Genomic DNA, 17224 nt, shown 5'->3' with positions numbered 1-17224 from the left:
TAATTAGCTGTTCAATTCTTCCTGTTGCAACAAAGCCCAGGAACTCCATGCAGAGAACAAGAGGCACCTCATTGGAAAGATTAGCATAAGAAGCTTTTTTTTTCCTTTATTACTACACCAAGCAAGTGACTCTTCCTATATAGCTTCAAGGTTAAAAGTCCTTTTATTTCTTGAACCCTCAATCTGCTCTGAATTATGCCTCTGTTCAAGGATGTGACTGACAGGATGCCAGAGGTCTCCAAGACCACGCTGGCATGAACCTCTGGTGAAGCAGCTTGAAATGGCATTATTACCTGGTCAAATCAATCCGAAAGTTACTTTGATCTGAAAACGGAATACAACTGCTGCAACTGATACCTATGGACATGCAATGACAGGTCTCAGGGAGGATCACAGCTACATCACAGTTAGCAGATTTTAGCCCAACACACCTGTATATGGCTATCTGAATCCACTAAGTCTGCTACAAATTTCTTCATATATAATTCATTTTGCACCTGTAATGAAATCACTTTAACAGTTAAGGTGCTTCAGATGTGCAGCAAATACTAAATAGCCTGGCTGTTTACAGTCTTTTTATTTTTTAAATACATTTTTGAGCTGACTAAAATCTAAATGCAAAGTCTTGCATAAAGGCTTATCAGCAAAAACTTTTTATCCATTTCTGAAGTATAGCAGAAGCAAACGTAGCATCATCATCCATGATGGATAAAGTCATTACAATATTTCACACATTTAAAGGAAGGAGAAAAGAAGAAAAAAAACCCAAAACAAACAACACAACACAAAAAAATCCCATGCCTTCTTTCACTTCTTAACCTGAGTAAATTATTACAGATCTTAAAAAAAAAGAGTCATCCTTATTTCTATTACTGTCATTATGAATTTTTTTCTTCAAATACAGATTATGCTCAAGTCAAACATAAAAAAAACTTCCCAGGAAGACACCATGAGGGAAATTGTCTCAAGTTCCAACTCATCTAAAAAAAACAAAAAAAAAAAAACAAAAAAAAAAACAAACAAAAAAAACCAAAAAAAAAAACCAAAAAAAAAAAGTAGTGTCAGTAATATGGTAACATGGTGGTTGTTCATGGGCACATGAAAGGAGAAAACAAAACTGTAAGTGATTAACTACAAAACCAGAGCTCTCAAGGGACTGTGACTCTGGAACCAGGTGAGAGAGAGCACCAAGTTCTCCTTCAATTCCAAATCAACCTCTCCCTCTCAAACTAGAGCCTTTTGGGAGAGGATTCCCATTAAGAGAACCAAGTAAGTTTGCTGCAATTTGAAATCCTGAGCAAATAGATCTCTCTGCTGCCTAACTATCCACCCAAGAGCCACACTGTGCTCTTGTACCCTGCATGGCTCCAATGAGAGCGGTCTAGGATACGTGAGAAATGGGGGGTCACTCAACTTGCACTTCTCTTCCGTAACCGATGTAAGAGAAAGCTAGTTCTTACTGTAGAGCAAACAAATTAAAAACAATCAATACTCATTACAATTAAGCATTGTGCCTTCCCTGCCAAGTGGCATGAGACAGGTATTCCTATAAAGCCTTCTTACCAAATGAATTCTATGCAGGGGCATGGCAGCACTAACACAAAATCATTAAAAGAAATATCTCCAGGCAGTTTTCTTGGCTTTCTCACATTATGTTACTGGAAATTCAACAAGAAGCAAGGGCAAAAAGTCATGAACTAATGAATTTAGAAAGAAAACACATATAGGTTGCTAAGAAGTTTAACTCAAGGATGAAGAATAATGAGAAAGTTAAATTACTGTTCATGCTTTACCTGGAAGATAGCAATCAAGACAATTTTGTACACAGAGGACTTGAAACCAAGCATAAATTTAAGCCATTCTTTAGTTCGGACAGGGTCTTCCCTGTTAAAATGTAGACACTAGCATCTAAATTATTTCATTTCCCTAGCCTCCTCCTTCAACATCTCGAAACTGAAATATCCATTTTATGACTCTAACATCATGAACATTTCAGGCAATTGTAACATTGATACCGAAAAACTTCAATATTGTGCAAGCTGAAAAACTCTGAGGATATGATGCAGTATTTTCAGTTTGATACACCACTGCAGTAAACTAGGTAGTAAAAGCATAAGCATCTGTAATGATTCTCCTGAAACCAGGACCAAAAAAGAAAAACACTTCTTTTTGAGATTCCATCCCATGCTGCTGGTACTCTCATCAGAAAAAAAAAAATGCCAACTTTAATTCCAAAACAGAAAGCAGAATGGAGAAGTCTGCATTACTGTGCTTCTATGCACAAAAGACAGTTGATTTAAGCTGAAAAACTTCTTTTTACACAAGAGACTTCAGAAGGGACAGTAAAGGACAGCTTACCTTAATTGTTTTATAGTTCACTAGGGCTCCTGAATCACCTGGAAACAACTCCGATTGCTGGCCTGTAGAAACTGCATTCCCCTCCTGCGGCAAACTTGCTTCCAGAGCATAAAAATCCTACCTAAAAGCTGCTTCACAGAATTTTATTTGGTATGGGCAGGTTTGGAGTTTTTGTTTCGGTGTTTTGGTTTGGTTTTTTTTTTTTGTTTTGTTTGGGTTTTTTTTTTGTGTTGATTTTGTTGTTTAAGGAACACATAGGAGAGCCCTTTGATCTCTGTAATGTATTGTTTAATATTAGTGGAACACTGGAGCAGGGAAAAGATGCATATTAGTAAATTTGAACCATGACAACTGCTTACATGGAATATTTCTTCTCCGGGCTTCTCCGTGCCTTTTCAGGTTTACAGTCCTTTCTGCTCCCTGGTCCCTTATGCAACTTCATTCTTTACTTTCTAATACAGCAATGTCATTACAGCATACTCCATTTAGAGCCCATATGACTTCCACTTTGGTTGACTGGTATACCTATACCAGTCTACATACAGTTTAACTGGAAACAGGAGGGGAAACCAGAAAGATTGCCAGCAAGTGCATTTCTAGCCCTGAGTAATCTGCATCCTAGCAAGTATTGCAATTGTGCTACATCATGAAATGGAAGGAGAAATTCAAATGTTTGTGATACTTGATCTGACCATCTTGTATCAGTAGCCTATTGATAGCTTTAATTATCAGTATTAGAAGCAAAAAGCAGTGCAAATGCCAAGAGATATTGCTGTGGATAAGTAGAAAATAAGTCCCTTGCAACACAGGGCTGACAGAGAGAAAGGCTCAGCAAATGCCTGAAGCAAGATTTCCAGTCATTATTTTCCTGGTAAGTTATAAAAGAAGGAACCTGTACATCATACTGTTTAAATATAAAGTTTTGCATGAAAGACAGGCTTCTCATATCATTATATCTCTTTCCCAATAAGTACTAAACTAAGGACAACGTCCCTTGTCACATGAGGCAGTCAGGAGCAGTCAGAGCCTCTTGTGTCTCAGTTCCAGTCTTGCGTTGTGTCGGCAGCCCACTCTGCTGCCCCATCCCTGTTGCAAGACATTCATTTTTTCAGGCTCCCTTTAGGCTGGAGAATGTTCCCGGGTGCTACATAGCATTTACGTCCCCTCCTCCAGCAATCCGTTGCCAGAACGTATGTCCTCTGCACAACCCTCTATGGTTCAGGGACAGGAGGGCAAAGAGAGAGCTAGGTGCACAGCACAGTCCCCTTTTAAAACACTTACCAGCTCTTACCAAATCAGCATTTAGTTAATTACAGATCCCCCCTGAACGTCTCAAGACAGGAGCTTCTAACGCTACTTCACCGAGTCCTTGCAAACACGAGTGTTCTTAGCTTCCAGTCCCAGAGCAGCTTCAGCCCAAGAAGCTCAGACTACGCAGACAAGACTACATTTTGGTATCTGTTTTGTTGAAGCTACAGTTTTTAAACCAGCTTATTTTTCAAAACTTGTTTAAGTTTACTTACTTGGGTAAGTAAATGGGAATTGTTCTAAGAGGTTTAAGTCTGCTAACAAAAGCCAATATTTGCGAAGGAGGAAGCATCTATTACTGGACCTAATTATATTGCGGTAGTGGAATTCAATTTAGCTTAATTCCCTGCATTTACAGCTCTGCATTAATGCCAAACACCATGAAATAAAAGAGTTTTTAATATAAGCTGGCTTAAGAGAAGATGTTTTAGAGCCACATACAATTTTTCAATTTCTGAGCCACAAGTCCATATATATATATATATTTTTTTTTTTTAGTTCTTTATACTTACAGCATCAAGTTCAGAATTCAGGGCTCAGGATCTAAGGTCTTGGACAGTTACTTCCCTTTGTCCTCTTACAAACAACTACTCCAAGTAAACTCAGATTTTGCTTCTTGGTTTGCACAACACAAAGCCTTCCTATAGCAACATTCACAAGTTCCATTCCTAAAGAGGAATGGACCATCTTGCAAGTGCTATTTGTGTATACAGTATTAGTAGTTTAGTCTGCTTTGAATTTATCTGACTGCCAGCTACTCAGTGCTTTATATATGCGCTAATACTATTTGCAGGTATTTGCTGCCAAGAGTTACTATCATCATTTGCCACAAAGAGCGTGATAAAGTAAAATATATTTACCTTGCTTAAAAATATCTCTTTATAAAGCAGGATGGAGACTGAAAATATGGACTACTTTACAGCACTACTGCAGCCTTACAAAGGGATATCAATGGGAATAGACAAGATACTGACTGCAGAAGTAAACACAGATAAAAGTAATAAAACCCATGGACAACGTGATTTACACACCAATAGAAGTATCTTAAAGTTTCAGTCTAATTTGATAAAGAAAAGCTTAAGAATGATGCTAAAAATAAAAATACTTGCAGAAATTAAATCATTTGAACCAACTCAAATGGTCATGAATTTACCAGGAGAAGTTCACCTGAGTTCTAGAATTTGCAAGTGCAATTCATCAGTTCATTTCATCTTACAAAACACTGTACTTCAGAGAGCAGCATGGAACAACTCTAGAGAATATTTGAGGTTTTTAAAACACAATGCTAAGTTTATTTTCTTCAGGGATAGCATTGACAAGATTATTCATGTGCCATTAAGCGCACAAATTATTTTGACATTACCATGAAAATGTGTGTGTTTGTTTTCTTAAAGTCTGCTTTATATATCTCTAAATGGAAAGAGTCTGAAATTTCAATATCTCTAAATGGAAAGAGTCTGAAATTTCAAACAGAAGCTTGAAAGAACCAGAATCATATTCACAATAATCTAGAAAGTCCTCCGAAATATCTTGCTCCTTCTCTTCCTAAGATATTTAAGAAACACCCTGCAGTTTAGACACATAAAGTTATTTACCTAAAGACAGACTAGTTTTTCAAACATTGCCTGACATCTATCCCTTAGGCCCTATAGCAGTGGAAAAGGATATTAAAAATACTTTCAAGGGACGAAGACTTAAAGAAATTACTGTCCTTTTCAAATGTAAACCCAGGATACTTGTACTTGGCAAATACCTATACTTATCAAGTATCTTATGCTTTTGCTAGGGTAACACTTACAACATCTCACCACTCAGAAATGGCAAGTTAATTTTGCCAAGGGTAGCGTTTCTTTTCCAGCAGGACATCAAGTACCAAAATAATACAGTCAGATCTTCAAATGCTGCACGGGGCTGTACCACTGCACGTGTGCTGGATATCGCAACACATTTTTTAAATGAGACCCTCGCCCAACAGATCAATGCTCCAATACTCGTGTTGCTCCCAAACAGAAGAGCGCTCCTCCAGTAAGCATCTACACGTCTCTGGATCCATGTCAAGTATTTACTGCTGGAACAGACTTTATAATGCAATAACCTCCAGCTTTAAGTGCAGCTGTCATGAGGGACTACACCAGAAAACACATAGCCAAGGAATAAGTTCATAATTACCGACAAACCACCACTTACTGTAGTTCTCAAGTAACTTTTAAGGAGTAGTTTGTATTCACGTTATTCTCCTTAGCAGAGAAAAATATTAACTATTAGGTCATCATTCCCAGATAAATGATGTTTATAAGAACATAGATAGTCTTCAACTAGGTAAAGGCTGACTTCAGCCAGGCTGAAAGATACTGCGAGCATGCTAGAAACACCAGGCTTTGCCACTAGGCCTGTTTGTTGCTACACCTATTGACCAGTAATTTTACAAAATTTCTTACAGCTATTTATTATTTATGTAAAACACTGCAAGTACACAGATTAAGCGCAAAGTATTTCTGTATAATGGAAAACGATGGCCTCTCATAAAATTCTCTTCTCTTTCTGATTCCTTGCAAAGGGATATACTCCTCAACTTGTAAAATTCAACAGGATTTAGAAAGAAAGTGTCAAAATAAATAAATCCTGACATGAGTGTTCTCAAATAATCTTTACAGTTTTATGCATGACAATATGCTTTTAGTGTATCAACTATAAACAAACAAATAGAAATCACAAGAATTTTTGCTTAAAGTTTTGTTCTATAGAAGCTGATCCAGAGTCCCATCGATGTAACTGAAGATTACTACAGAACAACAGACTGTTTCTTCCATTACCCATAGCAGATGACATGCTATGGAAAATCTAAACAAAACCGTAACAGAAGACATCAAGTTCATTCTTCCCCTCCACCCCACCTTGCATATATTGCATCTCAATTTTTATACCTACAACATAGACACCTACTTCTGTCACACAGAAAGTGCATAGCAAAGCCAGGTAAGTCTGAAGAAGGACTAAAACAATTAAGCTCCTACAAAAGCAGTTTTTAAAAATGCTGTATTAGGCTCTGTAGCGCTGGCAGCACACTGAGTGTCTCTGACAAAACAGAGATACACAGAAGCTTCAAGCAGGCTCCAGGTCTCTGTGCCCCATCCTTGCTATGCAGAATTACATCCTACAGATCTACATTATCACATCCACGTCACCCCTTACGGTCTGACTTACTCCATCTGAAGTAATTCTTGATTTAAGGTCTGTTTCCTTGCTTGTGCTATTAGCTGTATGACAGCTGGACAAGGTAATATCTAGTAAGTGTTTATTTAAGGCTTCATTCCCCTCCACTCTAAGTTCTTAAAAAAAATCCCAGAGATTGTTAAAAGTAATCTTAGCTATGTGCCCCCTTTTTCTTGCTTTTATAAAGTTTATTTGCATACTATAGGTTGGCAAGTAAGTTTGTCTAATATTGTAATTTCTCTCTCTTACAAATGCACAGCTTATTTATCACAGGTGCCTTCACAAGACAGTGTCATCTTGATGTTTTACCTCTCCATGAAATAATGCAAATATATTCAGCTTGTAATGGTGATTTTGCAGAAGTAATGTTCAAAATGCAAATGTTTCTCCTGTTTTCCTGTATTTACGAGAAGACAGAAAAGTCACAACGAGCAGAATTATTTCTAAGATGAACACAGGACACAGCACAAGGTGTTAACTCATAAATTCAAATGTCAGCCCTTGATGCAGACAGCACCTCTTTCAGCTTCTGAGTGATGAGCATCACTACAATTGTATGAGTGAGACCTTTTGAAAACTGAAAGGAACCAGGTTATCACAGCTCACCATGCTGCCAATAACTATCACTGCAATACCTGAGTTACCATATCTGCAGTATGGATTACATTTGTACAATGCTTTTATTAATTTCATCTCAAAATGCTTCTTTTGAAACAAGTGTGTCATGGTTTTGTAAAATAAAATAAATAAAATAAAATTCCTTTCAGAGCACCAACATAAACACAAAATTCAACAATTGGGGAGCTTGCAAACATTTTCAGAGCCAAGTCAAAAACTCCCTGACATTTATGAGTTTCCCTAAAACATACAACTGAAAGAACTGCTACTCCCCATATACATGGGATGGGACAAGCACGGGATTAAATTAAAAAAAATAAAATAAATAAATAAATAAAAATCCATCACAGCACATAGACTTTAAGCAGAAAATCAAGAAGGCTACTTCACTTTTTATGCCTTTGTCATCTTCAAGCTTACTTAGGTCCCCTCTGGTTTTATGTTTGGAAATGTGTTTTTCATTTTTGCTGGCCGCCTCTTAGACTGAATCCAGATGGTTCTTACTTAATTTTTATCAAGAGTGAGATGCAGTTTTACTACTTCAAGGTGGTGTGACAAGAGCCGTATTTTATAGTATTAGGCTGAGCATTTTGATGTGGAACATCTCATGCTTTTTCATCTAAAGTAACATGGTTTGTCTTTACCAAAAGGTAAATAACAAAAATATCTCATAGTTTTTATTCCCAGTTTATTCCAGGAACTCCATGCAGCTGTTTGAAAGTTGATCGATTATGAGAGGCTGATGAAAGTCATCACTAGCTTTACTGAGCAATAATAATAATGCTTTTTCATGGGTAAGCACAAGGAGTTGTGAATGTAAGAGGCAAAAAATAGCAATGCTTAGAGCTACAGTCTGTGTATGATTTTGTTATTCTTTATAAGACAGATCTACTGTGTTTATCATTTACTCTGTTTATTATCACTAAACAGAAACTCAACCTACTAAGTAACAACAACTCATGTTTGTGAATAGTTATGTTAAAGTCTGCATATATCAACAGATAATCTAGTCAGGTCTCAAGATTTCTATCTACTCATTTTCTCCTCCAGTTCCCCACATCACATGGTATCGCTGGGAATTAAGAGAGTGGGAATTTATCGCCTAACTAAATACAAAGCTTACAAGGTTCCCCTGCACTTCCCCAGAGAACATTTGATTGGTATCAGAAAGAAGACCACAGGGCCCTCACAGTCCTCTTTTCTGACCCCCACTGGCACTGATAGAAATCATGAAAACTGATGTCTGTCTGTAAAGCAGTGGGAAGAGCGAACACACACACGTTAGGAGCAGTTATTTAACTGGAATACCCCTTCCCCCCAGCATCATCCTCTATTATCATCTTTCAAACTAAACATACAAAAACACTTAAAAGAGAGAATTATATTCCCAGTAGTGTTGTTTTCCTAGGTGGCTATTATTAATTTCATTTGTAGTCAACACACATTTCTAATTTAGACTGGATAATATATGTGCTGCTGTCGTGAATCGCTGCCTTAATCACAAAGCATTATGCAACACATTCACCTGAGGTATAGAATATTTTGGTAATAAAATCCATAGATAAGATAATATATAAAAAATAAATGGCATTTATACCAAAACTATGAGGGTATAGATTGAAAAACCAAGACTGTGTCACCCTCAACAGCAGATCATATGTAAATAAAGCCAATTCAAAGACCCTTTTAAAACTGTTTTTGTTTGATGAAGACCAACATCTTTACTGCAAGGCCTGAAAACATCACATAAAAATTTCAGGCAGGCAAAATATTGCATTACTTACATAGCAATAGAAATTCAGGAGAATTTCTATGCAAGTCAAGTTGGATCCACAGAAACAAATAAACAATGCACTTCTCTAGATCCCTACCTTCAAGTCCACTCCTGCTAGTCACACTGCACTGAGTTATCCAGTGGATATATTAAAAGTGTGATAGTCAGAAGCCAATAAAAAAGAGGAAAATGGCCCAGTGTCATTAGTCGGAAAGCTGCAAGAGGGGCTGAGAAACGCAGAGCAGTTCCACACAGTCAGTGCATCCATCACACACACGTTCCAGATCTCCACCACTGCTATATAATCATCTCTAAAAACTGAAGCAGCTTCAGCAGAACAGCTCCACCCAAACATCTGAAACATCATCACCCCTACTTGGTCTAATTCCATAGATGACTTGGGCTGTTGAGGTGCATAAAACTTTCTGAGCTTCATATTTGAACCAGGACACCAAGAATCTTTGTTTGGAGTTCACATGATTCCTTCACAATGGATGTATTTGTTCATTACATCTTCCATTACTCAGTTTAAATGTGAATCTTGCTGAAATAATATAAAAACAAAGATCTGATCGTACAGCTACAAGAATTTGCAAATGGCAAAAGAAAACACCATCATATCATACAACATAAAGCAAGCATTAGAAAAATATCATGCCATTATTGCACATCTGAAAGACAAATTTACCTAAAAGTTGAAGATGCCACTCAAAATTTCAAAGGCAGGAAAGTTAAACACTCACTCTTCACTAGATTTTTAAATGCTAGAGACAATTTTCAGATTGGAATAGATTAAAACTATATTAACTTTTGCTAGATGCAATTATGTAAATTATATAACAAGGTTTTATTTTTACACTTTCAAAACTCTATTTCGGCTTTACAAGATCAGCGCCTCATCAAGCCTGTGGTAGCAATTTCTCTCAGTCTGTAATGTAGAGCTACTGCACCAGGTCTCCCAATATTTTAAACCTCTCCTACTTTACTTCTAGTTATTGACATTAAATGGACTCCACCCATGTGCTCTGCAAGCCAAAGGTTGTGAAACAGTCATTACAAAGAATGAAATTAGAAGTTTTAACCAGCTGAGAAGTGAAAGTCAAATTATATATGCATGCTATTGATTTTTAGTAAAGCTGTTCAAATGTGGAAGAAGTTGGCCATGAATATTCATTCCAATTACACCACAAGCTTAAACGCTGCCATAGTTAAAACCTTCCCAGGTCTGCTTTTCATTACACTACCATTTATAAGCTTTACTAATCATATTAAAACAACAAAAATCAAGGTCCAAGGACAGGAATCTCACAAATACTATGATAAAGAAAAGTCAGGACAGAATTTCATTTGCATCCCTAACAATGGGATTCCTGCTCAGGAAACCAGTTAGCTTTACCAGGCACCCAGCATGGAGCAGAAACATCACCGCATGTTTGGCGGCTAGCACCGAGGTGATTCAACATCTGAAAACACTCTACAGACCGGGAATAATTCATAAAAATATATAGAGAGTATAGCTCAAAACAATCAGTTGATGTGCAGTTAAGACTAGTTTCTGAGCACAGAAAAGCCAGATAAGTGTTACCCTATCATCACCCTTTAGTATCATGCTACTGGAGACAAAACTACATCTTAAAATTACACTCCATGTGCTAATTTAAGCTAATTTTAGGATGATTTAATACATGCTATCCACTAATGTCAAGCCATCTTCAAAAGTTACCCATTTACACTTAAATTCATTCATTAGATGGATAGTAATAGGGTCCATTAGGTCAAAATACACTGTGGCATGTTCATTTTGTACCATTTTAAATGACAAAACCTACACAGCAAATTAGCATATCAATTATAGCTACAGCATGAGTATAAATGCCTTAAGCCATCTGCCAGCAACATACTTCCTGTCTAGCCTGCTGGTTATGAAAAGAAAAAAAAAAAAAAAAAACCCCCCCAAAAAAAAACCCCAACCAAACCCACAAAACCAACCACCTCCCCACAAGACACCAAATTTTCACAAGTTGTTCGCATGCTGTAGAATCTAACATGATTATTTTATTGCTATTTAAAGTGGTTTTTATTAGATAATCTACACATTGCTCTATCAGTTAGGCAAAGAAATTGCTATACATATTTTTTTCTAGAGAAACTGTGTATTACTACAGTCTCAAATACAGACCTAAACAGTTAAATTGATATGCCTTGTATTTTTCAAGCATATTTAGAGTAGAAATATCACAGTTGTTATACTTCATAACATTAGTTTAGATGCCAAAAGAGAACCTAATTTGCCCAGTGACATCATATCTAACTACACCCAAGATTCCACAATATTCCTGGCTATCAGACATGACATACACACATGCTTGTTGCAAAACACCACTAAAAAAAAAAATTTCCTGAATAATTTCCCAGAGGATAAGAAAATATTTTCTTATTTTCTGAATAAGTAACATTACGTATTTATCTTTTGGGGCTAAACCACTGCAAACAATAAATTTCTAGTACACATGCAGCCATAGGTTTGCAGAGATATTAGTTTCTAGAAACAGAGGTTTATAAAGAGTTTTAAAAGAAAGACTAGAGGATTACTACTTCCTCTCACTCTCAGTCAGAAAGGCAGAAGTGGAATGCATGTACATATATTCACATTGCTGAAGTACTGCAGCCTTTTTGGAAAAGACAGATTTATTTGCAGTTCATTTTTCATAAATATACAAGCATGTGTAACATGCCAAACAGAGGTATATCTTGCTTAATGGCTCAAAGATTCATCAGTATGGTGAAAATATAACTACATATGCTGGGTTTGTAAAAAGTAAAACAAAAACAACAGAACATGCCACGCAAGAGTTCCTACCAGCTATGCAATGAAATTGGAGAGCTTTACTTTGCAGAGTTAAGATCAGGTACTGAACTGTGAGGCTTCAGTAGCTGTGCATCTTGGCAAGAGTCCACAGTGAAGACAATCATTCCTGCCGCTCATAGCGGGAGCTCCTCTCTAACTGTGGCTTTACACTAACATTTTATGTACAGAAACTCTCACTTACTTTTCAGGACCATTTGGAAAACATGGACAAGTTGACAAGCTCTAACCCCACTCTGTAAAAGCATATTATTCACCTGGCTTCCGTAACCACTTTCCTTATTAAACTCAGAAAAGTTTTACAAAGAGAGAACTGACACGTAAAAGCTCTACAAGAGCCCACTGAATCACAGCTTCTTTAAATTTAAAGGCGGTAGCCAGAATTCAAGGGGTGAGGGTGGACTACACAACAACAGGAGAATCAAAATATCTTTTTATATGTCACACGGGTGTAGGAACCCTGGTATCACTTGAAAAACTGCAATGAACTTACCCATGTGTATAGGGCACCCAGCGACATATACCCTACCCTTGCATTTTCAGAGGCTAGAATCAGGAGGACAAACTTAAAGCAATGCTGTTATGCTCCATACGAACAAGATGGCCCTCCACTGAGAGTAGACAAAGTCCATGTATGACTAAAAGGGACTATGTACATTCCTTACCATCTCGAATAACATCTCAGAAGACTATATGTAATTTGGATTCACAAAGAAGCAGCAAAACAGACCACATAGTTGTAAAAAACTCATAATACTTCTCTTTCATCCTAGTGGAGGCTATGGGGAGAGCAAGATGTTTGAAGACTTGATCACTGCAGCAGAACAGATAATTAGGCAATTAAAACTATAAGAAGTGGACAAATTACCAGTTCCAGATGAACTGCACTGCAGAACAGAGATGGGAGAAGCAAGAAAATAGAAATGAGAGCCTTTGGCAAGCATTTTAATAGCACGACTGAAAGAGGGGCAGCTCGGGAACAAAGGTGAAAAGGTAGTTAATTTGCAGACACTTATCTGCTTTTGCGAAGGAACATTTTGAACGAGTTGGTCCCTAAAACAATCTTGCTTTTCTTGTATTGATAATTAGAATACATTAATAGAAATCCAAGAGGTCTCATTCCAGCTTCATTTTTGGTCACTCAGCAAGGCCCTCCTGTACTACGTTTTTTATTACATCAGCAACATCTTCACACACACACACATATAAAAGTCCATTGTTTAACCATTCTGCTCAACAGGAAACCTTCAACAAACTCATTCTTACCACCCTTACTTGCTCCCAGGGCATGGAGGCTGAACCGCCATTTCACATACCACAGTAGAGGTAACATGCAAGAACATCGAAACCTCACACAAAACTTTTTTTTTTTCCCTTTCCAAATTGAGTTAACTTTGGTGAAGGAGCTGCTGCTCACCATACTAATTTGCTTCCAGGAGCCCTTTCTGGACTCTTCCCTCCAGGTGCCGGACCCCATCAAAGCCATGAGGGAAAATCAGGAAGTTATTCTGCTCCCACCAGGCACAAAGGGACATTCTTCTCCTGGCACATTTCCTTTAATGCATACATCTCAGTACACAAAACTCTTGGTGGAAGAGGCCTTCTTTTGCACAGCAGCAGAGATCCCTGCTTTGTTACTAAGGTTTTCCAAATAAAAACACACTAAGAGGGAAGCTGGTAAAATTTGCTAGTCCAGCTCTGCAGAGGTACCAGCTATGAACTTCTTGGCTTACAACCTTGTAGATTTGCTGCACTTGCAGATTTAAATCAGGACACACGGAACCGGCTGGTGACCACACAGTGGTGTCAGGTGTGCTATTCTCTTACTGTTAGCTGCACAGAGAGGCTACTATCTCATCACACCCTGTTGCAAAAGGAAAGACTTTATAGCTGCAGCTCAGACACTCTCATTTTATTATTTTAAGTAATCAGAGGGAAAGAAGCTAGAATAAAGACTAGCAGAAACCACAGATCACAGCTAAGGATTACATCTCATTGAACTGTGGAATATTTCCCACAACAGTAAACCTCAGAAAGACAAAAGCATAGGAAGAGAATAAAAGTTCTGTCTCACAAAGAATTTACCTCGTAAAAAGTGTTTAAAATATAATTTAAAAAAACATTAAACAGTATGAAGGAAATGCAGCAAGATTGGAATGAAGGACACAGGGGATATGGCTTCAATATTCAAGAGTATGTATAGAGTGAAAGTTAAAAAGCATCATAATAGCCGTATATAACAGTGTCTGCAGAAGTTTCAGTAAAAGAAATACCAATAAGCTCTGGGATAAGTGTACAAATTTAACCACTTTAAAAAAAAAAAAAAATCAACACACCTCAGCAAGATTTCTAATAATTTTCTTTCTAGTTATGAGTTTCATAGGTAATGATATGGAAACATTTATTTTAATTATAGCAAGTCTTTGATATCTATGGAACAATCTCATTCTTATGGTTTATTCCTTCCTGAATCTGGTTCTTTCAGTTTAAAACACAAGTAGCTAAATAGGAAAATAAAATGTTTATCAGACTTTTACATTCTTTGAATCCTAGGAAGTCCCTCTTATCTAATCCATGCAGCTTGAAATGAGACATTGCCATATGCAAGCTGTGGGTGAAATTGTATGATACCACTGCATTGGCTGCAAAGACAATGATAGCACAACGCTGACTTCTTTCAGAAGAAAGATGGAGGGCGGAGAAAGCAAGCCTTGGATATTTTACAGTCTCATTTCTAGCTCTCGGTATAGTGCTATTCTGCTGTCAGACTCAAGTGTTGATGTATCCCTTTACCAAAGCAAGGCAAGCAGTAGAGGCAGAGAGACTGAAAAGTCACCATTAGATGAACTGAACTAGGTGAGCCTGTGGGGAAACACTACCAGAACACAGGTTTCCCCTTGTCTTAAGGGGAGATCAAGCAAACAGCACTAAGTTTATTGCTGATCACTTGTGGATGTAGCCGTATACACCCTACGTTCCACCACCTCCTGAAGAAAAGCACAAATAAGGTACACCAAATACACCATACTGACATGCCACAGAGGACAAAGTCTTGCAGACAGCATCCCACCACTACTTCCTCTTTCCTACCATGATAATAAGTAAGTAATTTTGCTATATTTTCTTCTGTGAATGTTTCTTTTGGTTTTAATATTAAAGAGATATCTTGGCATTAATCATGAATTATAACCACCATCTGACAGCTCTTTTCAGTAACAGACTTTTACAAGTTTTTAATCTTTCCTCTGCTGGTGTTTGACAGCCGATGGATGATGGGGGAGAAAAAAAGTGAGAAAAGAGTAATTAAATACAAGATGCCATTTTAAACCAATCTTGATTTTAAAAACAAACAACTGGTCCAGTATTCTCAATCTGAAGCAGACATTTTCTTGTGCATGTTTATTCTGAAACCCAATAAGGTTTATATGAGAAAGCTGTCTTAAAACTGTATCTCTTTTTTAGAGAGATAGATTTAATAAATTTCCCCAGTTTCTACAAAAGGAAGCTGTACTTGAACAGTTCTTGTCACTTTCACATTTTCTGTTTTAAAAGTTACCACAGCCTGCTTCATTTCATCCTAAGAAACAACTTAAACATTAAAATTCATGGAGGAGCATGTGCACTCCAGAGAGCCAACACGGTCACACACCTCAGAGGATTCTAAACCTACCTGAAATATAAATGTTTTCTGCTTGGTCCTTGATTATAAACACATGAAAAGAATATTTAGACTTTGTATTTTAAAAATATGCATCATAAGACACACTTTTTAGCCTTATACAAACCTCTCTATTAATAACTTTGTCTGAACTGTATTATCAATTAAAAAAAAAAAAATTACATTCCCTGCAATCAAACACACACAAAACTTGGAGGTCTGACTCTCACCTAAATGTTGCCAGCATTTCAACAGGCAAACAGCAGTCAGGCATAACATTGTTAAATACTGTCAGGAATTCCCAAAGAGATTACCAATGCTATTTAATCAGCTGCCAGAGGCGGTCCTGAGAAGTATCATTACGAAATGAATTACCAACAAAAATAAGGTAACAACTTACCTCAGTGCACCATCACAGGAACTATGAGATTTACAAAGAAAAAGAAAGGATTTATTTTGTTTACTGATTTTAGTTAAGAGGACAGCATAAGTAAGTTTGGTACTGTTCCACCTCACATGATAAGATACACAGGGTGCAGGTGACAAGCAAAACATAGATAGACACAAGGTACTCCAATGCACATGATAAACAGTGACCTAGATTTTTTGAACCACGGTATGCACATACTTCAAACAAGCAGAAACACTAACGTAGAAAATGACACAGAGAAGTACTGAATACTGACAGTTATGAAGCCTTTAAATTTTTGAAGCTGCACATCAATTGCTTTCAGAAACACATTTCTGAACACAGTGAAATAGCTCACCACACTTGCGAGCTATGGCAAACAGACAAATACAGGTTACAGACTACACAAGTTAGAAGAATTGCATAATGCTTTACAGCATAGCTCCAATCTTCACTGCACACAGCAACTTCTTTGAGAGCAGGCAATTCCCAGAATTAAATCAAAACACCTCCGAAGAGACACTAATAAACTCCATGACAAGTCTCCTTAGAGGCTAGAAAACTCCCCCAACACAGCTAACAACACAGAAGAACAGTATGAACTAAAATGTTTTCTCTTACCTTTGCTGAGAGTGCCTGTGATAAGCTCAAAAATAGTCTGGGCAAATTTGACAATCCCATGCTTGCATCTCTTTGAACAGCCACTCATGGTTCAAAAGGGTAGAAAGGCTCTTCTCTCTTTCAAAGTCCAGGAATAACAAATAAAAATTAAAAAGCGAGTCCTTCACAAAGTTGAGGTGACAGTTTGTGCAACGCGCAAAACTCTGCTCTCATGCACTGAGCCCCAGCCTCTGCACTGAGGTTTGCCTCTCCGAAGGTAGCAGGAAGGATTGCAGAGGAGCAATCTGCATCCCCTTTTTGTTAAAGGTACAGCTCTGCCCTTCAGCCTCCCGGCTGGGATCGCACAGGCGCGCCGCGGAGCCCCCGCGGAAGGTGCTCAGCACGGACACACCTCGGCCG

General features: G+C 37.5%; 1 protein-coding gene across 1 annotated transcript in view; it reads right to left on the bottom strand.

The window, feature by feature from the left end:
• KCNIP1 (potassium voltage-gated channel interacting protein 1) overlaps window positions 1-17007 on the bottom strand; it is a 395949-nt gene extending 378942 nt beyond the window's left edge. The window contains exon 1 of the mRNA XM_086759042.1: window positions 16826-17007. Within this exon, the coding sequence (XP_086615168.1) occupies window positions 16826-16913 (88 nt within the window). The 5' untranslated portion in view covers window positions 16914-17007. The remainder of the gene's footprint in view (window positions 1-16825) is intronic.
• Between the last annotated feature and the right edge of the window lie 217 nt (window positions 17008-17224).

Source organism: Chlamydotis macqueenii, chromosome 14, assembly GCF_036417535.1.
Source record: "Chlamydotis macqueenii isolate bChlMac1 chromosome 14, bChlMac1.mat, whole genome shotgun sequence".
Lineage (NCBI taxonomy): Eukaryota > Metazoa > Chordata > Aves > Otidiformes > Otididae > Chlamydotis > Chlamydotis macqueenii.
This window is presented reverse-complemented; position numbering and strand designations above follow the sequence as displayed.